Source organism: Sus scrofa, chromosome 12, assembly GCF_054392235.1.
Source record: "Sus scrofa isolate SSC_HxYL_T2T_F1_AM1 chromosome 12, Sscrofa_HxYL_maternal_Yorkshire_Landrace_v2.0, whole genome shotgun sequence".
In the NCBI taxonomy this organism is placed as follows: domain Eukaryota; kingdom Metazoa; phylum Chordata; class Mammalia; order Artiodactyla; family Suidae; genus Sus; species Sus scrofa.
Window position 1 is genome coordinate 15,226,495 of NC_139394.1, and position 23,442 is coordinate 15,249,936.

General features: G+C 43.3%; 1 protein-coding gene across 12 annotated transcripts; it reads left to right on the top strand.

The window, feature by feature from the left end:
- Positions 1-539: 539 nt before the first annotated feature.
- CCDC47 (coiled-coil domain containing 47) lies at positions 540-21,524 on the top strand. Of its 12 annotated transcripts, none has more exons than XR_014820951.1 (14): positions 540-723; positions 7,209-7,499; positions 7,943-8,050; positions 8,558-8,732; positions 10,433-10,554; positions 11,134-11,199; positions 14,464-14,565; positions 14,778-15,468; positions 16,051-16,569; positions 17,677-17,832; positions 19,073-19,267; positions 19,685-19,794; positions 20,006-20,173; positions 20,978-21,524. XR_014820951.1 is itself a non-coding variant. In XM_084984038.1 (13 exons), the coding sequence occupies exons 5-13, from the start codon at positions 10,537-10,539 to the stop codon at positions 21,056-21,058; spliced, it is 801 nt and encodes a 266-aa protein (XP_084840164.1). In that variant the 5' UTR covers positions 540-723; positions 7,209-7,499; positions 7,943-8,050; positions 8,558-9,057; positions 9,381-10,536; the 3' UTR covers positions 21,059-21,524. The 12 variants fall into 12 exon arrangements, 4 of the variants coding, with proteins under 4 accessions (XP_084840164.1, XP_020922430.1, XP_084840165.1 ...); XR_014820950.1 differs by having other exon boundaries at positions 14,778-15,347; positions 15,962-16,569; XR_014820948.1 differs by lacking the exon at positions 16,051-16,569 and having other exon boundaries at positions 14,778-14,888; positions 16,906-17,832.
- The last annotated feature ends 1,918 nt before the right edge of the window (positions 21,525-23,442 follow it).

Sequence of the window (23,442 nt, forward strand, 5' to 3'; positions counted from 1 at the left end):
CGGGCCGAAGGGCGGAGCCTGGGTCTACGGCTCCCGGAAGGCGCTGCGGGCTTCGGACCTAAAAGCTCCGGAATGCCTCACAGACTCCTCAGACGCTTTGATTGGCACTGCCCCTGGCTGAGAGGATCCATGGCCCGTTTAGGAAGTGGGTCTAGGAGTGCAGAAAGCAGCAGTACAGGGAGCCGCCAAGAAAAAGGCTCGGGTGGAAACCATATATACATAAGATTGTCGAGCCCCTAGGCTCTACTTTGCAAATTTGACCTGGCCAACATTTCTCCTCGTGCTTCAGACCACGTGGTCCCGTAGAGCCTGGCGATTTTAGCTTCCGGAGCACGGGTTCAGCGTGATGACATCTCGTCTGAACCCTCGAGGAGAGCCCTGGGATAGGCGCGGGCAGTTCCGGCGCCGGGGCCGGTGTTGTGTAATTCTCCCAGCAGCCCCACCTTGCTTCTCCTGGGCGGGGAAGGAGGCGGTCTCGTGGGGTCCCAGAGGCTGCGTCCCGCCCCCGAGCGGCGCGCAGGCGCGGACCAGCCGCACGTATTCTACGTAACGGATGGCGGAGGCTACGCGAAGAGTGGCGCGGTGTGACTGAGCTACCTTGTCTGCCTGTGTCCTAGAGGCGTCGGGGGCTGTGAAATCGCGGTGACCCTGCAGGCGGTGGCCAAGCCGAGAGGCAGGCAGGGTAGAAGCAGGGACGCTGGGCCAGGCTAGCCCTCGGTACAGGTAGGAAGCGGGCCGTGACGCGCTAGTCGGTGGAGCCGGGCCAGGCCCAGCGGTGACGCTGAGTTGCGTGGCCCTGCCAGGTCCAGTTTCCCACCTAAGCCCCTAAGTTCAGCCTGCATGCATCAATCCCCGCGTCTTCTCGCCTTTCCCTGCTTTCTCAAAAGAAACCAAACTTTGTCCACCACAAGGCCCATTTTCTCTTGGGGATTTTTCTTGGCTTGGGAGTGACTTTAATGTTTTTTGGGAACTCCTAGAACTGCAAGCAAATGCAACCCGCAGGGCAAAGTTAGAGGAAGCCCTCAGTGTGCAGCAGGAAAAATGGAGCATAGAAGTGATGATTCTCCTTGCTGGGCAAAGACTTGATCCGGAGGGTTTAGCAGAAGCAGCAACCTCTGTGATCAGTCTTCTCTAAAGGTTTCTAGCGTAAGACATGTTTTTATCCAACGTATGTAAGGAGAGAGGGGACCATCTCAATGATCTCGAGAAGCCGCATTGTCCGGCCGTTGTCAGAAAGGCTTAATCTAAAATGTCAGCAAGGAACGATTCTTGTATTCGTCTTTCATTTTTAAGTCCAGACCCAGTCACTGAGCTTGCCAAGTGAGCTAGCAGAAGAAATCAAACCAGACTTGTTAGTGTTGGTGTTCCCTGCCCCAGGAGTCTCAGGACTGCCCCTCAGGCAAGGAAGGAGTTGTGCATTTGAGAAATGAGTTGACAGGTGCAGCAAAGAGTCTTCTGAGGGGGAAAGCAAAGGCACAAATGGGTTTGGATCATCGTAACCTGAATAACCTTGAAAGAGCTCTGTCACACTGCTAATTTATCTTAGAAATGCTTCTGTGGTCTGCACATTGTAAGTGGAAATTTAGTTTGAAATGATCAGACAGTGGTTAACTTGGCAGTGTCAACCTTTATTGCTACTATTTGAAAAAGTTTAAGACTGACATCTGAAAGGGAAACAATAAAAGTGAATTTTTTTTATTTATTTATTTTTTTTTAGCGCCACACCTGAGACATATGGAGGATCCCAGGCTAGGGGTCTAATCAAAGCTACAGCCACATCCACAGCCACGCCAGATCTGAGCTGTGTCTACGACCTACACCACAGCTCACCGCAATGTCGGATCCTTAACCCCACTGAGCAAGGCCAGGGATTGAACCCGAAACCTCATGGTTCCTAGTTGGATTCGTTTCAGCTCCACTGTGGGAACTCCAAAAGTGAACTATTTTTAAACCTTAAAGGGGGTTCATAAGGCACAGTAGAAGGAAGTAATAGGAACTGATAGGATTGAGTGCCTTCTCATATTTCCTGTAATGTCCACTACAGCTCTGTGAGGCAAGCAGTGAGTGGTTAGCCTTTTTTGTATGTGGGAGCAAGGCCATAAGTAATTAGCCTAAGATCATGAGGCTGGCAAATGGTAGAGCTGATGTTTTAAACTAAAACTAACTCCAGCAGTCTCTGTACTCTTTCACATTTTTTCCACTTTTGATATGAAACTAGGGGTGTTTGGAGACATCACAAACTGCTTTAAGGTTTTTGTCAAGTGGGCAGCTGTGTTTTCCTGTAAAATGTCCCCTGGTGCTAACATCAAAGATCAAATATTGGAAAGAACGTAGTATTGGTCAATCTTTGGTGGCATTTCTCAAGTCATTTGTGCCTTTCAAAATTTATGGACTTTGTCCAGTTTTTTGTTGTTGTTGTTTTTTGGTTTTTTTGGCCACTCCCATAGCATGCAGAAGTTCCCAGGCCAGTAATTGAACCCTCACCATAGTCATAACCATAGTTACAGCAGTGACTGGGCTGGATCTTTAACCCCTGCACCACCAGGGAACTCCATATTTTGTCCAATTCTAAGAATATTTCTTGAGCATCCATGGGTTGCAAGCACATGGAAGTTCCCAAGCTAGGGGTCGAATCAGAGCTGCAGCTGCTGGCCTACGCCACAGCCACAGCAATGTGGGATCCGAGTGGCATCTTTGACTACACCACAGCTCATGACAGCACCGGATCCCTGACCGGCCAGGGATCAAACCCACATCCTCGTGGATACTAGTTGGATCCATTTCCACTGAGCCACGACAGGAACTCCAAACTTTTTTATTTTATTTTACTTTATTTTATTTTACTTTAGACAGCGCTGGAGGCACATGGAAGTTCCCTGGCCAGGGATCAAACCAGTGCCACAGCAGTGACCAGAGCAGCTGCAATGACAGCACCCTCTGCACCACAAGGGAACTCCAATAGGCTTTGAACTTAACTGATTTCCTTTGTGAATTTATGGTGTTCTATACACGGTTTCCCCCTGCACCTGAAGGATTAGTACACACTCCCTTTGCCACCCATTCACTCTGTTATTACTCATCTCCCTCCATCCTGGCTTCCATACTTACCACTTCTCTGCAGTTGCCAATAATGATTTCATTATCAACGTTGGGAAATTGTTGGTCCATATGTCACTTGAACTTGCTGCAGCAGTTGAAATCGAGCTCTGTTCCTTCTTAGGATTATGCTTCTCCTTTGACTTCTATGATATCACTTTGGCCAGAGTTTCTTTTTTCTAACCATTCCTTCTTAGTTTTCCATTCCAATTCTTTCTATTATGTCCACCTCTTAGCTGTAATGATTTGTTTCAAAAGATTTTTTCCCCCCACAACACATGGAGTTTCCTGGGCCAGGGATTGAATCCGAGCCGAAACTGTGACCTACGCAGCAGCTTTGGCATCATTTGGCCAGGAATCAAACACACGCCTTTGCAGCAAACCAAGCTGCTGCAGTCAGATTCTTAACCCACCACGCCATGGTGGGAATTCCTTTTTTTTTTTTTTTCCTAAACCTAACTCTTAATACTTCCAGGAGAGCTCATCCATTCTCTATTTTCAGCTTAGGCTTGTATCCTGAACTCCAGGCTTAAATTTCGTTTTCTCCCTATATAAAGTAGGTTATAAAACTTTTTAGGGACTTTTTGAAAATCAAGAGATAAATGTTAGTCATCTAATGTACTGCTTGGAAACACTCCGAACTTTTCAGCAGGTAGTAAATTTAATTTATTGGCTTTCCCTCAATTTTTACCTCCTTTATTGTTTTTTATCTTAAGGATGACTTTGTTCAGCTGTTAATTAAGCCAAAACTTGGAATCACCCCAGATCTTCCTTTCCCACATTCCTCGTATTCAGTCACTTTGTGCTGACAAATATAATTCTTAAATATCTGTCAAATTTGTTTTTCTGTCCTTTCCCAATTCCACTGTTTTACCTCCTAATTTTCTTGCCTCTTCCTATTTTTCCTGCCTCAGATGCCCTTCTCTGGTTCGCACTATTTGAGCATTCAGGGTTAAATTACAAATCTGGTTGTGTCATTCTCTTACTTAAATGCTTTAGTGGGTTCCAGTTATCCAGACTTCTTTTTTTTTTTTTTTTTTTGTCTTTTTGCCATTTCTTGGGCTGCTCCCGTGGCATATGGAGATTCCTAGGCTAGGGGTCCAATCGGAGCTGTGGCCGCCAGCCTACGCCAGAGCCACAGCAACACGGGATCTGAGCCGCGTATGCAACCTACACCACAGCTCACAGCAACGCTGGATCGTTAACCCACTGAGCAAGGGCAGGGATCGAACCCGCTAGTCAGATTCGTTAACCACAGCGCCACAACGGGAACTCCCCTATCCAGACTTCTTAATGCGGTGTTTAAATAAACAAAGGTCATCGTGATCTCACCCCTGCTGGCCTTTTTAGCCTCGTTTTCCCCAAATGGGTCTATAAACCCAATGCGCTATCATACCAAGACTCCTAAAATATGCTGTTTCAGGCCTCTATGCTATAGCTCTTCCTCAGTCTGCAGTGCCTCTTCTTGAGTGCGGGAACTATGTTTTTATTTTTTGTCCTTTTTTTTAAGGCTGCACCCAAGGCATATGGAGGTTCCCAGGCTAGGGATCTAACTGGAGCTGTAGCCACCGGCCTATGCCACAGCTACAGCCAGGTAGGATCTGAGCTGCATCTGGAAACTACACCACAGCTTACGGCAACGCCGGATCCTTAACCCACTGAACGAGCCCAGGGATTGAACACCCCAACCTCCTGGTTCCTAGTCGGATTCGTTAACCACTGAGCCACGATGGGAACTCCTAGATAATGGTGGTTTTTAAGAAGTAGGGAGAGAGAGTTGAGACAGGTGAGACCTTTTAGGATAATACCGTGGTTCTTGAGTAGGTGGTGATAATTTAGATTATCATGGTGGATTTGGGAGTCACAGAAGGAAACACCAGGATCTAATGGTTGATTAGATTTCAAAGGGGAAAAAGAAAGTGAGAAACTAGGTATCTTGCTCTTTTCAACAAGTAAGACTAGAAATACAAGATTGATATTGATATAGAAATAGAGAAATTTAGATACCTTTAGAATGCAGCCTGAGAGGCAGATGGTTTTTGTACAGCCTGCTAACTAAGAGTTGCTTTTACATTCTTAAAGGTTTTTTTTTTTTTAAAGAAGAATATGTATTAGATAAGTATGTGGCCCACCAAGCCACTATCTGGTCCTATACAGAGAAAGTTTGTAGGACATCAAAATGGACATACCTGTTAGGCAATTGGCAATACAGGGCTGGTGTTTAGGTAAGAGGGGAGGACTAGAAATACAGTTAAAAATCTAACTACTGCTCAAATTCTAGCTCACATACTCTCTTTTTTTCTTGCAAAACCTTCATGTTTGGTTAGATGATTTCGTTGTCCTTTTTTGTATAGATTTTTGGTGTGGTCTCCTTTTTGCAGACAATGGGGTTGTAGCCTCTCTTACAGCCCCGCCTTAGGGCTGAAGTTGGTACAGGAGCTTGCTGCAGACTTCTTGATGGGAGGGACTGGTGCCTGCCCACTTATAGGAACCACTTGTATCCCTCTGGTTGGTGGGACTTTGGGTGTGATTGGAGGCTGCCATGTGGGGGTCTTTAGGCAGCCTGTTTGCTGATGGGAGGGGCTGTGTCCCCATCTGGTTTGTTGTTAGATCTGGGGCTTCTCCACCCTCACGGGTGGAGCCAGGTTTTTCCAAAATGGCCACCTCTGGGGCAGTTCATGCTGATGACTATTCCTGAGACCTTTGCCTCCATGATCCTTCCCCCACAATGGGCCACAGCCACCCACTGTTTTCCTAGGCGATCCTCCAAGATTGCAGACAGGTCTGACCCAGATACATATGGAGTCTCTGCTTTGCCCTGGGACCTAGTGCAAGTGGGGCCTGTGTGCGCCTTTCAGAAGTGGAGTCCCTGTTTCCCCCAGTCCGGTGGAGCTCCTGTGCGCAAGCCCTGCTGGGGGCTTCCTCCCCCAGTGCCAGATCCCCAGGCGTGGTAATCTGACATGGGGCTCAGAACTCTGACTCCAGTGGGTGAGCCTTTGAGGGATAGTTACTTTCCAGTGTCTGGGCTGCCCACCCAGCGGGTATGGGGTTGCTTATATCATGTAATCACCCCTCCTACTGTCTTGATGTGGCCTCGTCTTTGTCATTTAGTGTAGGATATCTTTTTTGATAGTTGGCGGTCTATTTTGTTGAAGGCTACTCAGCAGTTGGTTGTGATTTTGTTGTTTTCAAGAGGAAGTGAGTTCCAGTCCTTCTACTCTGCCATCTTAATCCCTTCATTGTCTTTGTTTTCATGTTTTTTTTGCCAGTGTGATTTCATTATATTTGTTGGTTCAAAATCTTGTTTAGGTGGGAGAATACCTAGTGTTCTTTTCAGAACGCTATCAAGTGCTGACGTATTTAATTCCTTCATGCACACTAGGAACAGTTTTGTTAGCAAAAAAAATCGCTGCTTTAAGTAAGTGGCAAAATCACAGCCACTGGCTTACATTAGAGAAGCAGCCTGAGAAGTGGTTCATAGCAAGGATTCCAGAGGCAAAACTGGGATCAAACCTTAGTTCTCTGTCAACTGGCGGTTGTATTACTTAGTATCTCGGTGCCTCATTTTCCTCATCTGTGAAATGGAGGTGTTATTAAAGCTCCTTTCCTCAGAGGGTTAGTACAAGGATTAAATTAATTTCCTCTTGTAAAGCCCTTAGGACAGTGCCTAGCACTTTGTCTTCAGTACCTGCAGTGATGGTGGTGGTGGTGGGGATGTGCACACATGAGGTTGATCCAAGGATGAATAGCTTCTCTATTCATGCGTTACTTTTGTTACCACTAACATAAATCATTGCATCTCATCTTTATTTCATTATTCCCCTTCCTAGTTTCTACATAAAGCTTTTTCTAGGCATTCAAAAAATGCCTTCTGAATACACAGTGTAAAGGAAAAGCAACCTAAAGAAATTAAATGACTTGTCCAAGAATTTACAGATTACTAGTGAGAGAGTCCAGACTGGAACCCAGGCCTCTTGAGCCTCACTTTATCACTCTCTACGTAGTACTGTCTGAAATGAATGGTATTAAATAAGAGGAACGTGGGAGGGAGTCTTTTTCAATTATCTACAAAGAAAATGTTTTTTTTTTTTTTTTTTTTTTTTTTTGATCAGTGTATCTTGGCTCATTTTTAAGGTGCAATGAAAGCCCTCCACGCTTTCTGTGTTGTCCTTTTGATATTTGGGAGTTTCTCTGAAGCAAAGTTTGATGATTTCGAGGATGAGGAAGACATAGTAGAGTATGATGATAACGACTTTGCTGAATTCGAGGACGTCCCAGAAGATTCTGTCACTGAATCTCCTCAGCGGGTGATAACCACTGAGGATGATGAAGATGAGACGACTGTGGAGTTGGAAGGGCAGGATGAAAACCAGGAAGGGGATTTTGAGGATGCAGATACCCAGGTAAAGTTTCTTTTTATTGACTTCTTGGGGGACTTGGAAGGATGGGACAGCGTATAACTAGCACCCAGATATGAAAAGTAGGACCCAGGTCTAGAGAGAGCTTTACTCTCTGGAATGTTCATTTTGATTCAGTAGGTGGAGCTCTTCTAAATGTTTGGGGTATGTTCCCATCTTTTGCATTCATGAAAGGGTGAATTGTGTTTTTCTCCTCTATGGAAAGTCTGGATGAAGGAAGGCGTGGGGTGGGTGAGTGTGGGTGGATAAGAATTTATCATTTAGAACTCAGGGTTCAAAAGCATGGGGAGACATCATTTGTTTAAAACATGTAATATCTCCATGTTCTGTGCTTGCTGCTTTCATGTTCTGTTTTTTCCTACGAATGTTGCCTATAAAACTGCTGGTGACATTTGTGAGGGAAGACAGCTTGTGCCTCGTTTTTGTAGGAGGGAGATACCGAGAGTGAACCATACGATGATGAAGAATTTGAAGGTTATGAAGACAAACCAGATACTTCTTCTAGCAAAAGTAAAGACCCAATAACAATTGTCGATGTAGGTATACAGGGTTTAGAATTCCAGACTAACCAACAAAATATCCTGCTGTGATTAATCTCAGAAATGTGGTTGGTGACATATAGCTAGATTGATGAAATGGTGGGAGCCAGGAAAGAGTTTGACATAGTTTCTCTGATAACACTCTTGCACGTAGAGAGGCAACCCCCATATTTTTACTTTAGCCCTCCTAGTAGTAGTTGTCAGGGGATGAAGAGGGTAGATGTTGGGTCTGTTTGGGGGTGGGACTCAGAATCAAGATGAATACGGAGGGCTTTCCAGCTTGTCATCTCCTTTGACTCTCCTCACATTTCCTTAAAGGAGCATTACAAAGCTGACCTAGAAAGCCAGGATGGGCATATTTTTTCAAAGTGTGGCCATCTTCAGTGGCAGTTATCTGAAGTGTCCACTTCTGTTTGTGGCTTTTCTCCTTCTCCTTCCTCCCGTGAGTTAGGCCTCATCCTCCAGCCTCAGCCAATGTTGCAAAGAATGATTTTCCTTCCTTAGGTTCCCGCACACCTCCAGAACAGCTGGGAGAGTTACTATCTAGAAATTTTGATGGTGACTGGCCTGCTTGCCTACATCATGAATTATATCATCGGGAAGAATAAAAACAGTCGCCTTGCTCAGGCCTGGTTTAACACTCACAGGGAGCTTCTGGAGAGCAACTTTACCTTAGTAGGTAAGTTGGGCTAATACAAGTCTAGCCATCTGCTGGAAAACGACCTGGTAAGAACAGCTTATTCTCCTCAGTGTAAGCATCTCCCTGCTTTCATGGACTACCAAAGAGAGTGCTTTTTTTTCCTCCTCTCTCAAAGACCTCTTTTTCGTAAGGTTTTTACATGCTGAATAAATTGCATTTATGCAATAACTCCCTCACTTTTCACTCATCAGCATTTGCTAGACAGCTTCGGATTAGAATGAGAAACTCAGTGTTATCAAAACAAGTTGTTCAAAGTCTGGCCAAAAGCAAAGATTTTTGACATTTTAGGTATCAGATGCTTTCAGTTCATCTTTTTTTTTTTTTTTTTTTTTTTTTTTTTTTTTTTTTTTTTTTTTTTTTTTTTTTTTTTTTTTTTGTCTTTTTGCTATCTCTTGGGCCGCTCCCGCGGCATATGGAGTTTCCCAGGCTAGGGGTCCAATCGGAGCTGTAGCCACCGGCCTACGCCAGAGCCACAGCAACGCGGGATCCGAGCCGCGTCTGCAACCTACACCACAGCTCACGGCAACGCCGGATCGTTAACCCACTGAGCAAGGGCAGGGATCGAACCCGCAACCTCATGGTTCTTAGTCGGATTCGTTAACCACTGCGCCACGACGGGAACTCCAGTTCATCTTTTTGATAGTAGAAAGCCTTCATAATTCCCTCAGGTTTTAGGCACTTTTGGTTTCAGGTCCACTGCAGGGGTGTTCACTGAAGTACCTTAGAGGAAGCCCTGTCATGAAGTGTAAGGGGTCCGGTGGATCAGCCACCTTCACCTTGGCCTTTGAACACTTCATTTGCCTTTTTAGCAGGACTGTCTATTGTGCTAGGTACTTTGCATACGCTATTTCTTATTTAACCTTTATGTAACATAACTCCTAATTGGATATAGTTTCTACTGTCTTAAGGAGGGAACTGAAATGTTAAAACTTGTCTAAGCTATGAAATTGCAACCATAGTATTAGAACCTAGTCTGCCTGCTTCCAAAGTCCATGTGCCACTATCCTGTCCTATTTCAGAGTACTTTCTGACCTGGAAATTAGAGGGGAGGGGGGTAATAAGCAGCCTTTAATTTCGCCTTCTCCTTCCCTTCGTGCGTTTTCACTTGCTGTGTCAGTCTGCTTTACCTTGTAAGGTTGAACACATTTTTTTGGTATACTTAATTAAAAAAAAGAGGAAATGATTGGAATTTGAACTTTTTCTAGATCTAAAATACAACGAATGCTTAATACCACTGTTTTTTTGCTGTAGGAAAAGCAAACGGGTAAAGTTAATTGAAAAGAGACACAGTGAGGGTATATTGAATAATTTGTATTAATGATTCTTTTTATTCACTATATAGGAGGTTTTTTTTTTTTTTCTTTAAAAACCTTTGGCAGAGGCAATTAAACTGACTTTGCTCCATTTGCACCTACTCTTGAAAAATTTATTCTCTAAGCTGATTTTCTTTAACAAGGACACGGAAGTAATGGTAGAGTCTGTGATTTTCAGTGGCGACAACCAAGTATTTTGAGAATAAAAGGCCCATCTATTGTAATCTGTGTTTAAAGGAGAGTTCTCTAAGATAGCAAAGTTCTGCTGCCCTAAAGTTATCACCATTTGGGGGTCAGGGTTGAAGATGATGTGGGGATTAGACCCCATTGTTTCCAGTGAATCACATTAAGTGGTTTTACCCCCAGGGGATGATGGAACTAACAAAGAAGCCACGAGCACAGGAAAGCTGAACCAGGAGAATGAGCACATTTACAACCTGTGGTGTTCTGGTCGAGTGTGCTGTGAGGGGATGCTTATCCAGCTGAGGGTAAGTAGGGAATTTCTAATACAATGTGTATCGTCCTTTCATTTTTTCAAAGTGACCCTAAGTCCTCAAAGTTTAGTGTCTCATTTTTTTAGGTTTGACTTAAAATGTGTTCTAAAAATCATCTTTTTGGAGTTCCCTGGTGGCTTAGCGGGTTAAGGATCCAGCATTGTCACTGTTGTGGCTTGGGTCATTGCTGTGGGTCAGGTTTGATCCCTGGCCCAGGAATTTCTGCATGCCACAGGTGTGGCCCCCAAAATAAATAAATAAATATCTTTTTAGGGCCGCACCCAAGGCATATGGAAATTCCTGTGCTAGGGGTCAAATCAAAGCCACAGCTGCCAGCCTCTGTCACAGCCACAGCAACGCCAGGTCTGAGCTGCCTCTGCAGCCTACACCAACAGCTCACAGCAGTACTGGATGCATAACCCACTGCGCGAGGCCAGGGATGGAACCCACAACTCATTGTTCCTAGTCGGATTCATTAACCACTGAGCCACGACGGGAGCTCCGTACTTTATAGTAAGTAGAAACTACAACTGTTCTCTTGATTTGATTTTGTCGTTCTTGTTTTTTTTTTAGTTTCTCAAGAGACAAGACTTACTGAATGTCCTGGCCCGGATGATGAGACCAGTGAGTGATCAAGTGGTATGTATTCCTCCTGCTGATTTTCTCTGTACAGATTGAATTCCTAACTTCTTAGAGCTTATCCCATTTCTTGCCTGGATTCTATTTGGACTTTCTGACAACTCATGTCCCTTGCCAAAAAACAGAACCTTTTCTATTTAGACAGATCATCTTCTACCCAGTGTGCAACTGGGGGTGGGGTAGGGTGGGATGTGGGGAGACACATGTGCTTTTTGTAGGGGAAAAAGTAATACTTCATCACCAGGTAGATCAACTGAGTCACCCTGGATGATGGAAAGACAGTTGTCACAGAAAGTTTGCTCTCACACCTCTCTCTGTTCCTCGTGTATGCTTTTTTTTTTGGTAGTAAGGTAGGTTTCTTTTCAAATATTTTTTTGCAGACAAAAAAAAAGAGAACAAAATGGGAGTTCCCATTGTGGCTCAGTGGTTAACAAATCCAACTAGGAACCATGAGGTCACAGGTTCAATCCCAGGCCTCGCTCAGTGGGTTGAGGATCCGGTGTTGCTGTGAGCTGTGGTGTGAGCTGTGGTGTAGGTCACAGAGGTGGCTTGGATCCCGCGTTGCTGTGGCTCCAGCGTAGGCCAGGGGCTACAGTTCCGATAAGACCCCTAGCTGGGAACCTCCATATGCCGAGAGTGCAGCCCTAAAAAGGACAAAAAGACAAAAGACAAAAAAAAAAAAAAAAAAAAGAACAAATATTTTTTGCTTCGGGTAATACATCTCGGGCTGAATGAGATTATAGCATGATCTGGTGACCTTAAAGTTTGATATGTCTTCTTTCTTTTGTTAAAGTAACATGTTAATCTGCAAGTTGTGTCCTTCATCAGAAATGCCACATTCTGGAGATCGCATCGTGGCTCAGCAGTAATGAACTCCTTTAGTATGCATGAGGACTCTGGTTCGATCCCTGGCTTCATTCAGTGGGTTCAGGATCTGGCGTTGCTGTGGCTGTGGTGTAGGCCAGCAGCTGCAACTCCTGTTAGACCCCTGGCCTGCGAACTTCCATATGCTGTGGATGTGGCCCTAAAAAGAAAAAAGAAAGAAAGAGGGAGAGAGAGAAAGAAAGAAATGCCACATTCCTCTTTCCTTCATCCTTCTAATAACTGCTGACTCCCACAGCTGCAGGGAGCAAAAATACACAATTCTCTTTTCTATATGATAGTAAAACAAGAAATGTATGCATATATTTCAAAATACAAAGTGGTATTGGTTAATAACTGCTGTATGGGTAGTATAGTTAAGTACTTTTTATTGGATTGAAACTTTTTTTTTTCTTTTTTGTCTTTTTTGTCCTTTTAGGGCCACACTCGCAGCATATGGAGGTTCCCAGGCTAGGGGTCTAGTTGGAGCTACAGCTGCTGGCCTTCGCTGGAGCCACAGCAACACCAGATCTGAGCCACGTCTGCAACCTACACCACAGCTCACAGTAATGCCGGATCCTTAACCCACTGAGCAAGGCCAGGGATCGAACCCGCACCCTCATGGTTCCTAGTCGGATTTGTTTCCCCTGTGCCACAACAGGAACTCCCGAAACTCATTTTTAATTGCAAGCCTGTATCTTTAATTTTTCTATGATGATGATTTAATCCAGTAGTTTTTTGAGGCTCATCAGTTAAAATTCAAAGGAGGAAGTTTTGCTGCATCTTCAGCCATCCTTTTGTAGAAGTTACTCTTTGATGTGTTGTGTTAGTCATTTTCATTTCTTTCCTGCTGTACACTTCATCTTCTCTTTTCCTCTGAGCCAGCCATCCTTTTACCTTTTTTTCCCCCTGGAATGACAAACGGCCTCAACAAATATATGGTTCTTTATATTTTTAGCCCCTTTTTGGGGGAGTTCTGTTTAAATTGTTACTTTGCGTAATTTCCCCTCAATGATGAAAGAGCAGAAAACCTTTTCTTTAGCAGCTGCCATCTGGCCAGACCTTTGCTCTATTTCCCCATGTTAACATTTCCTTCCTTCCACCTATATACTGGTTATTTTTGACCCATATATATATATATATATATATTTTTTTTTTTTTTTTTTTTTTTTTTTTTTTTTTGGTGTTTTCCTAGGGCCACACCTGCGGCACATGGAGGTTCCCAGGCTAGGGGTCGAATTGGAGCTGTAGCCGCCGGCCTACACCAGAGCCACAGGAACACGGGATCCGAGCCGCGTCTGTGATGTAGACCACAGCTCAGGGCAACGCTGGATCCTTAACCCACTGAGCAAGGGCAGGGATTGAACCCGCAACCTCATGTTTCCCAGTCGGATTCGTTAACCACTGCGCCACGATGGGAACTCCTGACCCATATTATTTTACGATACGATTAATGAGGGCCATATTTTGTCATACCAGAGACTTCAGGCTTATAACTTCATCTCCCTGGTCCAATATCGAGTTTAATAAAACAGTATAAAAACCTGCCTCTGGGACATTTCCCAGCACCAGCAGTCAGCTGTCTGATTCTCCAGATACCAGATGGCTCTCCAGCAATTCAATTCTGATATCATCTACCTGGAGTTAATGCCAGATGCCACAAGTTAAAGGTCTCAGTCTCACTTCTGATGCCAGCTTCAAGTCCTAGGCCACCAGATTTCTGTCTGCCCAGCTATAAATCTATAGAGTTCCTATAGCCCTCTCCTCAGATTCAGTAATCTGCTAGAATGGCTCATAGAACTCAGGAAAACACTTCACTTACATTTACCAGGTTATCGTAAAGGATGTAATTCAGGAACAGCCAAATGGAGGCGAAGCGTGGGGCAAGGTGTGAGGGTGGGGTGGGGCACTGCCCTCCCTCCCCCTGCCAGTACGTCCACATGTTTAGTGACTCAGAGCTCTGGAGCCTGGGCCCCTCTTCTCAAGGTCATTCAATTCTGTTGGCAGAATTCAGTTCCCATTTTCTAACTAGTTGTCCATAGGAACTACTCTCAGCATCTAGAGGCCGTTCTTAGGTCCTTGCCATGTGGTGCCGTCCCACCAAACCCTGTCACACTTTGACTTTTTCTTCAAGTAGGGCCCAGTCTCTCTTGAGGGCTCACTTGATTAGGTCAGTCTACCCAGGATGCTGTCCCTTTCGATTAACTCGAAGTCAGCTGATGAGGGGCAGTCTGCCATGAAATATAATGTAGTCACGGGCGTGATGATGCCATCGCATCCATGAGTCGCTCACACTCAAGGGGAGAATGTGTGCACCAGCAGGCGGGAATCTTAGGGGCTGTCTGAGAAATCCACCTATCGCAGACCTAACAGGTGAGTTTTGTTGTTGTTGTTGTTTTAAAGCAAATAAAAGTAACCATGAATGATGAAGACATGGATACCTATGTGTTTGCTGTTGGTACTCGGAAAGCGTTGGTGCGACTGCAGAAGGAGATGCAGGATCTGGTATGTCAAGCTCTACTAACTCAAATAATTCTTAGAAACTGTGCCTCTTTATTACATAAACATTCAGCTTCAGAGCCGAGGATAATTATGTCACTTGGACATTGTTAAGCATCACTTTGAAATAGGTCCGTATGTCTTCTCTTGAGAAAAACAAAAAGTCCTTATGCATAATAAAATGTCATGACTTAACTGTCTATTCCTTCTTCCTCTAGAGTGAGTTTTGCAGTGACAAACCTAAGTCTGGAGCCAAGTACGGACTGCCTGACTCCTTGGCTATCCTGTCAGAGATGGGAGAAGTCACAGAGGGCATGATGGATACAAAGGTAAATACCATAGGAGACATATATTTGCAGGGCGCTTCCTGAAAGTTACACTGTACAAATTCTTCAGTGTACGTTCCTTTCCTGCACAGCCATCTAAATACCTTCTTGAAACAATAGATTAACTTGTCAAAAGACAATTTTACTATTCAAGAGTTCTCTGTAAATCAAGAGCAAATGGCTTTCAGGTTTTTTGAAGAATAGGTACAACTTTAATCCTTATCAACATGTCATTTAGTGCCTTTTTAAAAGTTCAGGTAGGGAGTTCCCTAGTAGTGCAGCAGGTTACGGATCCAGTGTTGTCACTGCTGTGACTCTGGTCACTGGTGTGGTGCGGGTTCGATCCCTGGCCTGGGAGCTTCCATGTGCTGTGGGCATAGCCCAAAAAAAAGATTAAAATGTTAATGTTTCAATTAGTATAGAAGGTGAATATAGAGAGAGCTATTTTTTTCCCTATTGGCTGTATATGGTAACAGCACATTTTAGTATCATAAAAATATAGGATAGTTTTTCCCGTTGTGGTGCATGGGAAACTAACCTGACTAATCCCTGGCCTCGCTCAGGGGATTAAGGATCCAGCATTGCCATGAGCTGTGGTGCAGGTCGAGGACACGGCTCGGATCTGGCATGTCTGTGGCTCTGGCGTAGGCCAGCAGCTACAGCTCCAGTTTGACCCCTAGCCTGGGAACCTCCGTATGCTGCAGGTACGGCCCTAAAAAAGCACAAAAAAGTATATATACACAAGATAGCTCAAAGATAGTTCTGGGGGATATGGTTGTGAAAAATCCCTTGAAATTACTTTTTTAATTCCTTGGCTGCACTTGCAGCATTCAGAGGTTCCCGGGCCAAGGATTTAAGTGACCAGAGCCACATCAGTGACAATACCAGATCCTTAACCTGCTATGCCACAAGGGAACTCCTCCCTGAAATTATTTTAGATTTTATATTCATGCTTCCATTCGTATTTAGAACATTATTTTAAGGTATATTTTCTTTTTTTTTTTTGTCTTTTTTTTTTTGTTTTTGTCTTTTTGCTATTTCTTTGGGCCGCTCTCACGGCATGTGGAGGTTCCCAGGCTAGGGGTCGAATCGGAGCGTAGCCACCGGCCTACGCCAGAGCCACAGCAACACAGGATCCGAGCCACGTCTGCAACCTACACCACAGCTCACGGCAACGCCGGATCGTTAACCCACTGAGCAAGGGCAGGGACCGAACCCGCAACCTCATGGTTCCTAGTCGGATTCGTTAACCACTGCGCCACGACGGGAACTCCTGAGGTATATTTTCAACGGCTAATGGGAAGAATTTTTTTTTCTTTTTAGGGCTGTACCTGGGGCATATGGAAGTTTCCAGGCCAGGGGTCAAATCAGAGCTGTGGCTGCTGGCCACAGCAACACGGGATCCCAGTGGCATCTGCGACCTACACTACAGCTCACAACAATGCTGGATCCTTAATCTAAGTGGGGCCAGAGATCAAACCCACATCCTCATTCATGGATGCTAGTTGGGTTCATTACCGCTAAGCCACAATGGGACTCCAGTAGGAAGAATTTTACTCATTGATGTGACCAAAGAAAGGTACTGGTTTCATTGCAGAAAGGGTCTTTATTTAACTTTTTCTTCTTTTTTGTCTTCTGTGTTTTTAGGGCCGCACTGCAGCATATGGAACTTCCCAGGCTAGAGGTGGAATCGGAGCTACAGCTGCCAGCCTACACCACAGCAACAGCAATGTGGGATGAAAGCCGAGTCTGTGACTTAACACCACAGCTCACGGCAACACCAGATCCTTAACCTACTGAGCAAGGCTAGGGATCGAACCCATGTCCTCATGGAAACTGGTCAGGTTCGTTAAACACTGAGCCACCATGGGAACTCCGAGTCTTCTTAATTTTTTAAAGCTTCATCCTTAATGACAGACATTGTACAGAAGTAAGGAGGATTAAAGAGTGAATATCTATGAAAAAAGGGAAATACATCAAACCTACTTTAAAAAAAATAATTTTCTTTTCTTTATTTCAGATGGTTCACTTTCTTACACACTATGCTGACAAGATTGAATCTGTTCATTTTTCAGACCAGTTCTCTGGTCCAAAAATTATGCAAGAGTACGTATGAAATAAAAATATTGACATTAATTTTCTTTACCAGCTTTCTGTGTTGAAACACCTTCAAGGTGCTTTTGCAATTTCCCTTCCCAAATGAGTGAGGGAAGCTGGTGACAGCATCCACGTTTTCCTTTGCTTTGACTGCATGCATCGTAAAGGTAATTGGAAACCTGTGGGAGGCACCAGATAAGCCTCTCCAGTTTGCATGTGTCACCGCATGTTCCCACCACCCGCTCGCTCGGTGAGGCAGATGAGACTCTTACAGAATGGCTAATGCTAAGAAAATGCACTTGGTGATTTCTGTCCTTTATAGTCTAGAGTTGTTTTTGTTTTAAATTTATGATACGAATCTATTATGTTTGACTTGCGTTTAATTGTAAATCTGTGCATTTTGTAATTCATGGCCTTTTCTGGCTCCCTTCTTTGAGTGGTTGGGTGATTATATTCTTTCTAGTATATTATCAGATACCCTTAATGCCCATAAAGTTTCTGCCTTTATAATGATATTGTTCAAATATGCATATTCAGGGCTTGAGTTTGTTGTTTGATGTCACGTTCTGTCTCAGGAGAGCATTTTTTTTTTTTTTTTTTTTTTTTTTTTTGTCTTTTGTCTTTTTGTTGTTGTTGTTGTTGTTGTTGCTATTTCTTGGGCTGCTCCCGTGGCATATGGAGGTTCCCAGGCTAGGGGTTGAATCAGAGCTGTAGCCACCGGCCTACGCCAGAGCCACAGCAACTCGGGATCCGAGCCACGTCTGCAACCTACACCACAGCTCACGGCAACGCCGGATCGTTAACCCACTGAGCAAGGGCAGGGACCGAACCCGCAACCTCATGGTTCCTAGTCGGATTCGTTAACCACTGAGCCACGACGGGAACTCCCAGGAGAGCATATTTAAGTTTACCCTTGGTGTCGAATTGGTTCTGATCTGCATTTTTGGCTAAGAACTGTGGAGTTGAGTATAGTTAAAAGCCAATGTGGATTTTAGTTCTGTGTCAGAATTACTTGGGTAATCGTACTTACTCCTCTAGATAGTGTTTTATCATCCTTGCCTTGCTCCAATTAATAATAACACTGCAGGTGAAGTATCACATTGTGTCATTCATGGAGCGTTTTGTATTTGGGGGGAGATGTGGGGGGTTAAAAGTCAAAGGTTACTAGAGGAATCTTGGAGTTCCCATCGTAGCTCAGTGGTTAATGAATCTGACTAGGAACCATGAGGTTTCGGTTCCATCCCTGGCCTTGCTCAGTGGGTTAAGGATCTGGTATTGCCATGAGCTGTGGTATAGGTCGCATTCACGGCTTGGATTCCACGTTACTGTGGCTGTGGTGTAGGCTGGCAGCTGTAGCTCTGATTAGACCCCTAGCCTGGGAAGCTCCATATGCCACAGGAGTGGCCCTAGAAAAGGCAAAAAGACAAAAAAGAAAAAGTTACAAGAGGAATCTTTGGTGAGTCAGAACTAAATTATACATGCTATAGTAGATTATGTCTAAAGTTTGTATTCTGAGCCTGACTTAAAGATAAGATCCTTCATTACAGGAAGATAGATTAAGAGTTGGAAATAAAACATATAAAGTTCATCAAACTAAACAAAAAGTTATTTAAAATATGGGCCTCATACTTAAATATAGGCTCATTTCTGGCTCCCCAGGTGAGATGGAATATATCCTGCTGGGAGGGAATATCACATGAGGTGTTCAAGGACAGGATAAAGGTCACCTGAGAGTGCATCCGTCAGATAGACCGGTGGACCAGATGACCTGTAAAGCTCCTTCAGGCTCTGAGATTGTATTTTGATTTGGGGATGCCAAGCCAAATACTGTGCTGATGATTTGCAGGTATCTGTTCATCTTTTTTTTTTTTTTTTTTTGTCTTTTTGCCATTTCTAGGGCTGCTTCTGTGGCATATGGAGATTCCCAGGCTAGGGGTCTAATCGGAGCTGTAGCCTCTGGCCTACGCCAGAGCCACAGCAACGCAGGATCCGAGCCATGTCTGTGACCTACACCACAGCTCACGGCAAGGCCGGATCCTTAACCCACTGAGCAAGGCCAGAGATCGAACCTGGAACCTCATGGTTCCTAGTTGGATTCGTTAACCACTGAGCCACGACAGGAACTCCTGGTATCTGTTCATCTAAGTGAATTGGGTGATTTATGTCCATGGGAAGTGTCTGTCTGTTTTGTGTTCTTTCTTAATAACTTTTTTTTTTTTATGACAGGGAAGGTCAGCCTTTAAAGCTACCTGACACTAAGAGGACACTATTGTTTACATTTAATGGTAAGTGTTCTGTGTCCTGTCTGGGTTCTTTGTTTTCTGTGAGATGATCTTAAAGAGAATATTTTTTTTTAATTTTTGAAAATAAGTAAATAAATAAATAAAATTTTTTTAAAATTACTTAATTGCGTACAGCAATCATCACAACCAAATTTTACAGCATTTCCATCCCAAATAGAGAGAGTATTGTTTCTTTCTAAATGATAGCTACATTAAAACCAACTCCATGCCAGCTGAATGAGTTTTGGGTTCCTTCACTAAGAGATTCTTTTACATATTTTAATTTCTATTTTCTGCTGCATTTTAGCTGTCCAAAAAACCCGAAGAAAGGAATCTATTAATACAAAAAGAAAAAGTTAATTAATACCAGGCGTATGAATGATGACATTAACTCAGTGGGGAAATGGCTTTGTTTTCCAGTGCCTGGCTCAGGTAACACTTACCCAAAGGATATGGAGGCTTTACTACCCCTGATGAACATGGTGATTTATTCTATTGATAAAGCCAAAAAGTTCCGACTCAACAGAGAGGTAAGAACCTGCCGCCTTCATTATAAGTTGGCACCTTTTACTGTTGTTTTGCTGGGGCGTGGGGCTGATTAGCTATCGATTTCAGTGATTGTGTCTTTGCTAGATGACTTGAAAGTGCTAAATGGGAGTGGTTTAAGGAAGGAAACTAAATGAGAGTTTGCTTCGTTGTGCTGAAATGGGTTTCTTATGGAGTGCTGTCTCTTGGGGGTAGGGCAAGCAAAAAGCAGACAAGAACCGGGCTCGAGTAGAGGAGAATTTCTTGAAGCTGACGCATGTGCAGAGACAGGAAGCTGCGCAGTCTCGACGTGAAGAGAAGAAAAGGGCAGAGAAGGAACGAATCATGAATGAGGAAGATCCTGAGAAACAGCGCAGGCTGGAGGTAAGATGAACTTCTTATCACTGGGAAAAACTAAGATTTGTAAGGATGTCTTTTGTGCAGTATTGGCTGTGAAGATAATTCTATGTAGCAGTGGACACAGGCTAAAAAGCTTAGCATTTTCTCAGCACTTGGGACAGTTAGTTGATAGCCCTCTAAAAAAGAATAAATAGTTTTCTTGTGGCACAGTGAGTTAAGGATTCAGCGTTTACACTTAATTGCCTGAGCAGGAGTTCCTGTCGTGGCACAGCGGAAACGAATCCGACTAGGAACCACGAGGTTGCAGGTTTGATCCCTGGCCTTGCTCAGTTGGTTAAGGATCCAGCGTTGCCCTGAGCTGTGGTGTAGATTGCAGACACGGCTTGGATCCTGCATTGCTGTGGCTGTGGTGTAGGCTGGTGGCTACAGCTCTGATTAGACCCCCTAGCCTGGGAACCTCTGTATGCCACCGGTGCGGCCCTAGAAAAGACCAAAAATAAAAAAAATTTTAAAAAGATTTTTCTGAATGGAAATACAAATTCTTAGCAGATACATATGTTATGATAAAAGTTGGGCTAGTGTTTCCTATGTATAGGAAAAATCAGAGCAGAGTAACAAGTTCAACTTAAATGTAGTGTTTAATTTCTCTCTAACGAGATTTTAGTTTCCTTTACTTCAAGTTAATTTTCATTAACCAGTATATGTATTAGCAATTCTTATAACTATGTTTGTGTTGCTAGCCCAAATAGTATAGGCAGTATTCTAGTTTTGTTTTGTTTTGTTTTGAAACAAGTGCTTAGATCTTCGTTTGGATTCCCCTCTTTCTAGGAAGCTGCCTTGAGACGTGAGCAAAAGAAATTAGAGAAGAAGCAAATGAAAATGAAGCAAATCAAAGTGAAAGCCATGTGAAGTTATCCCAGAGATCTGAGTCCTGATACCACCTGTAAGCTCTGAATTCACAGAAAACAAAAAATACCAGTTCATTTCTCATCTTAAAATTTCCCAGTGACTGAGGAATCTGTATTGCATCATCCGTTCTGTTTTTGGTTTGGAGTTTTACAAAGGTTATAGATATATTGAAAGATTGTTTCAGTCATTTTCTTCCAGATAATCAAATCGTTTTGATTATTTTATAAAACAAATGATATATACTAAATCTGTGTAGTTTTAAAACATTTTAAAAAATTATAACATGAATTATCAGTACTTTTAGTGCTTTGATGTTTGAAGAAATATCATGAAATTTATAGATATATAAATAGATTGTTGCTTTTTGTTTAAACTAGGCAGCTGAAATGGCTGTGAAGATTGACTCTAAACCAAGATTCCACAAATAACTATTGGAATTGCACAATAAACATTGTTTTGTGTTTTCTTTTGTGTCTACATTAAACTTGTAAAAAAGTAAAATTTAGAACACTGAATGTGGTATTGAAATTTCAGGGACTAGTTCAGTATGTGTTCTGTAGGTGGGAGGTACTGGCAGCACTATCATAGGAGATCTGTAGGCTTTAGGGTACTTACATGGACAATTTAGGGGTAGGTAGTACAGGAGCACGATTTTCTCCTTACCTGATACCACGAGCTGATGACAATGCGAATGCTGAATTTTAAGTGATTGTATGTTTTCTTAAAAACAAGTGCATGAAAAATTAACTGCTTCACCTAGATGAGATCAGTGGTCTATGTGAAGTCACGTTTTCCTTCTTGGTTGCTGCACAACCTATTGGATGTTCACGGAGAAGCTCTGTTCTTTGTGTTAACAGCTGTGTCCCTTTGCTTCTCCTTCTGCTTTTCTCTCTTCCACAGTTGAGGCTGGGTGTATTCTTTCAAAGAAATAGCCGTGAATGTGCTTTCCTAAACAATTGAGAGTTCTTTCTGCCTCTTGAAGGAACTCGCGGGAGAGGCCCTTCTATCTGCACGAGCATTTAGCTTGTTCAGATCTCTGCATTTTATAAATGCTTCCTACTAAGAAAGCATTTTTTAAGTCACTGCTTGTACCAGGTAATTTTTGCTGGGGACGGGAAAGGGTTGGGTTTTTTGGTGGGAGAGGGGTGGGTGGGTATTTTCTGTTGACGCTTTATGTGCAGGTGTGTTCCGAGGCAATAACAAGTTGCTGTGAAAACAGCATGTGCTGCTGCCTTTGTAACTGCATGGAAACGTCTCACCTGGGTTTTTCTCTAGGTTAATGCAGAAATGTGTAAACTGGGAGATGCAGATGTAATATTTTTTTAATAGTTCATGAAATTAAGTTATTAAAAACAAAAATAACGTGAGATTTAACTACCTGAATGCTATATAATTGTAGATTACTCTTGTTTTACAAACCTTTAAAATGCATTTTAGGAAGTCAAAATTGATATGCTTAATAAAAGCTTTCTTAAAGTCCCATACCTTTGGACCATGGCAGCTAATTTTGTAATTTAAGCATTCATATGAACTACCTATGGACATATATTAAATTAATTGACAAAAGTCTCAGAGTGCCGCCTATGCTTTTCTGGGGTTGCCTTATAAGAGTATAAGCCCATGGAAATGTTCCTGTTCAATCAAAGTCAGCGCCGAAATGCTCTTCCTTCGAAAGAATTGGCATTGACAGTGATCCTTTAGTTGTTACTAGTTATTTTTAGAATATTTTATATTTTTAGAGCCTCATCTGTCTTTAGTGGGCTCCTCCCCAAAGTCCCCCACTAGAGTTAAGACACCGTTCGTTGTCTCTCCTATGACTGAGTGGTCGAAGAGGAGAATGCTAGTGACTGTCACACATTGGAAAACCATCACGCTCTCCAGTCTTGTCTGCATTGCCTGGGCCTTTAGCAATGCGAGAACAGAAGATTAAAGAGCTGGCTTTTAGTGACAGCAAAACCAGTTATTAATTCTTTAACTTTGGGCAAGCCACTAACCTCTTTGAGTCTCTGTTCTATTCTTCCTTCTGCAAACTAGGGATAGTCATTCTTTTCTCTGCCTCCCTCACATGGAGGTTAACAACAAGAGGTAGTATATGTAAATTTGTCCCATAGATGATAGCACTTTTGAAATGTAAAGTACGGGAGTTCCCCTCGTGGCACAGTGGAAACGAATCTGACTAGGAACCATAAGGTTGCAGGTTCGATCCTTGGCCTTGCTCAGTGGGTTAAGGATCCGGCATTGCCATGAGTTGTGTTTAGGTTGCAGACGCGGCTTGGATCCAACGTTGCTGTGGCTGTGGCTGTTCCCTAGTCTGGGAACCTACATATGCTGCAGATGCACCCCTAAAAAGACCAAAAACAAAAAAAAACTATAGTTACCAAAAA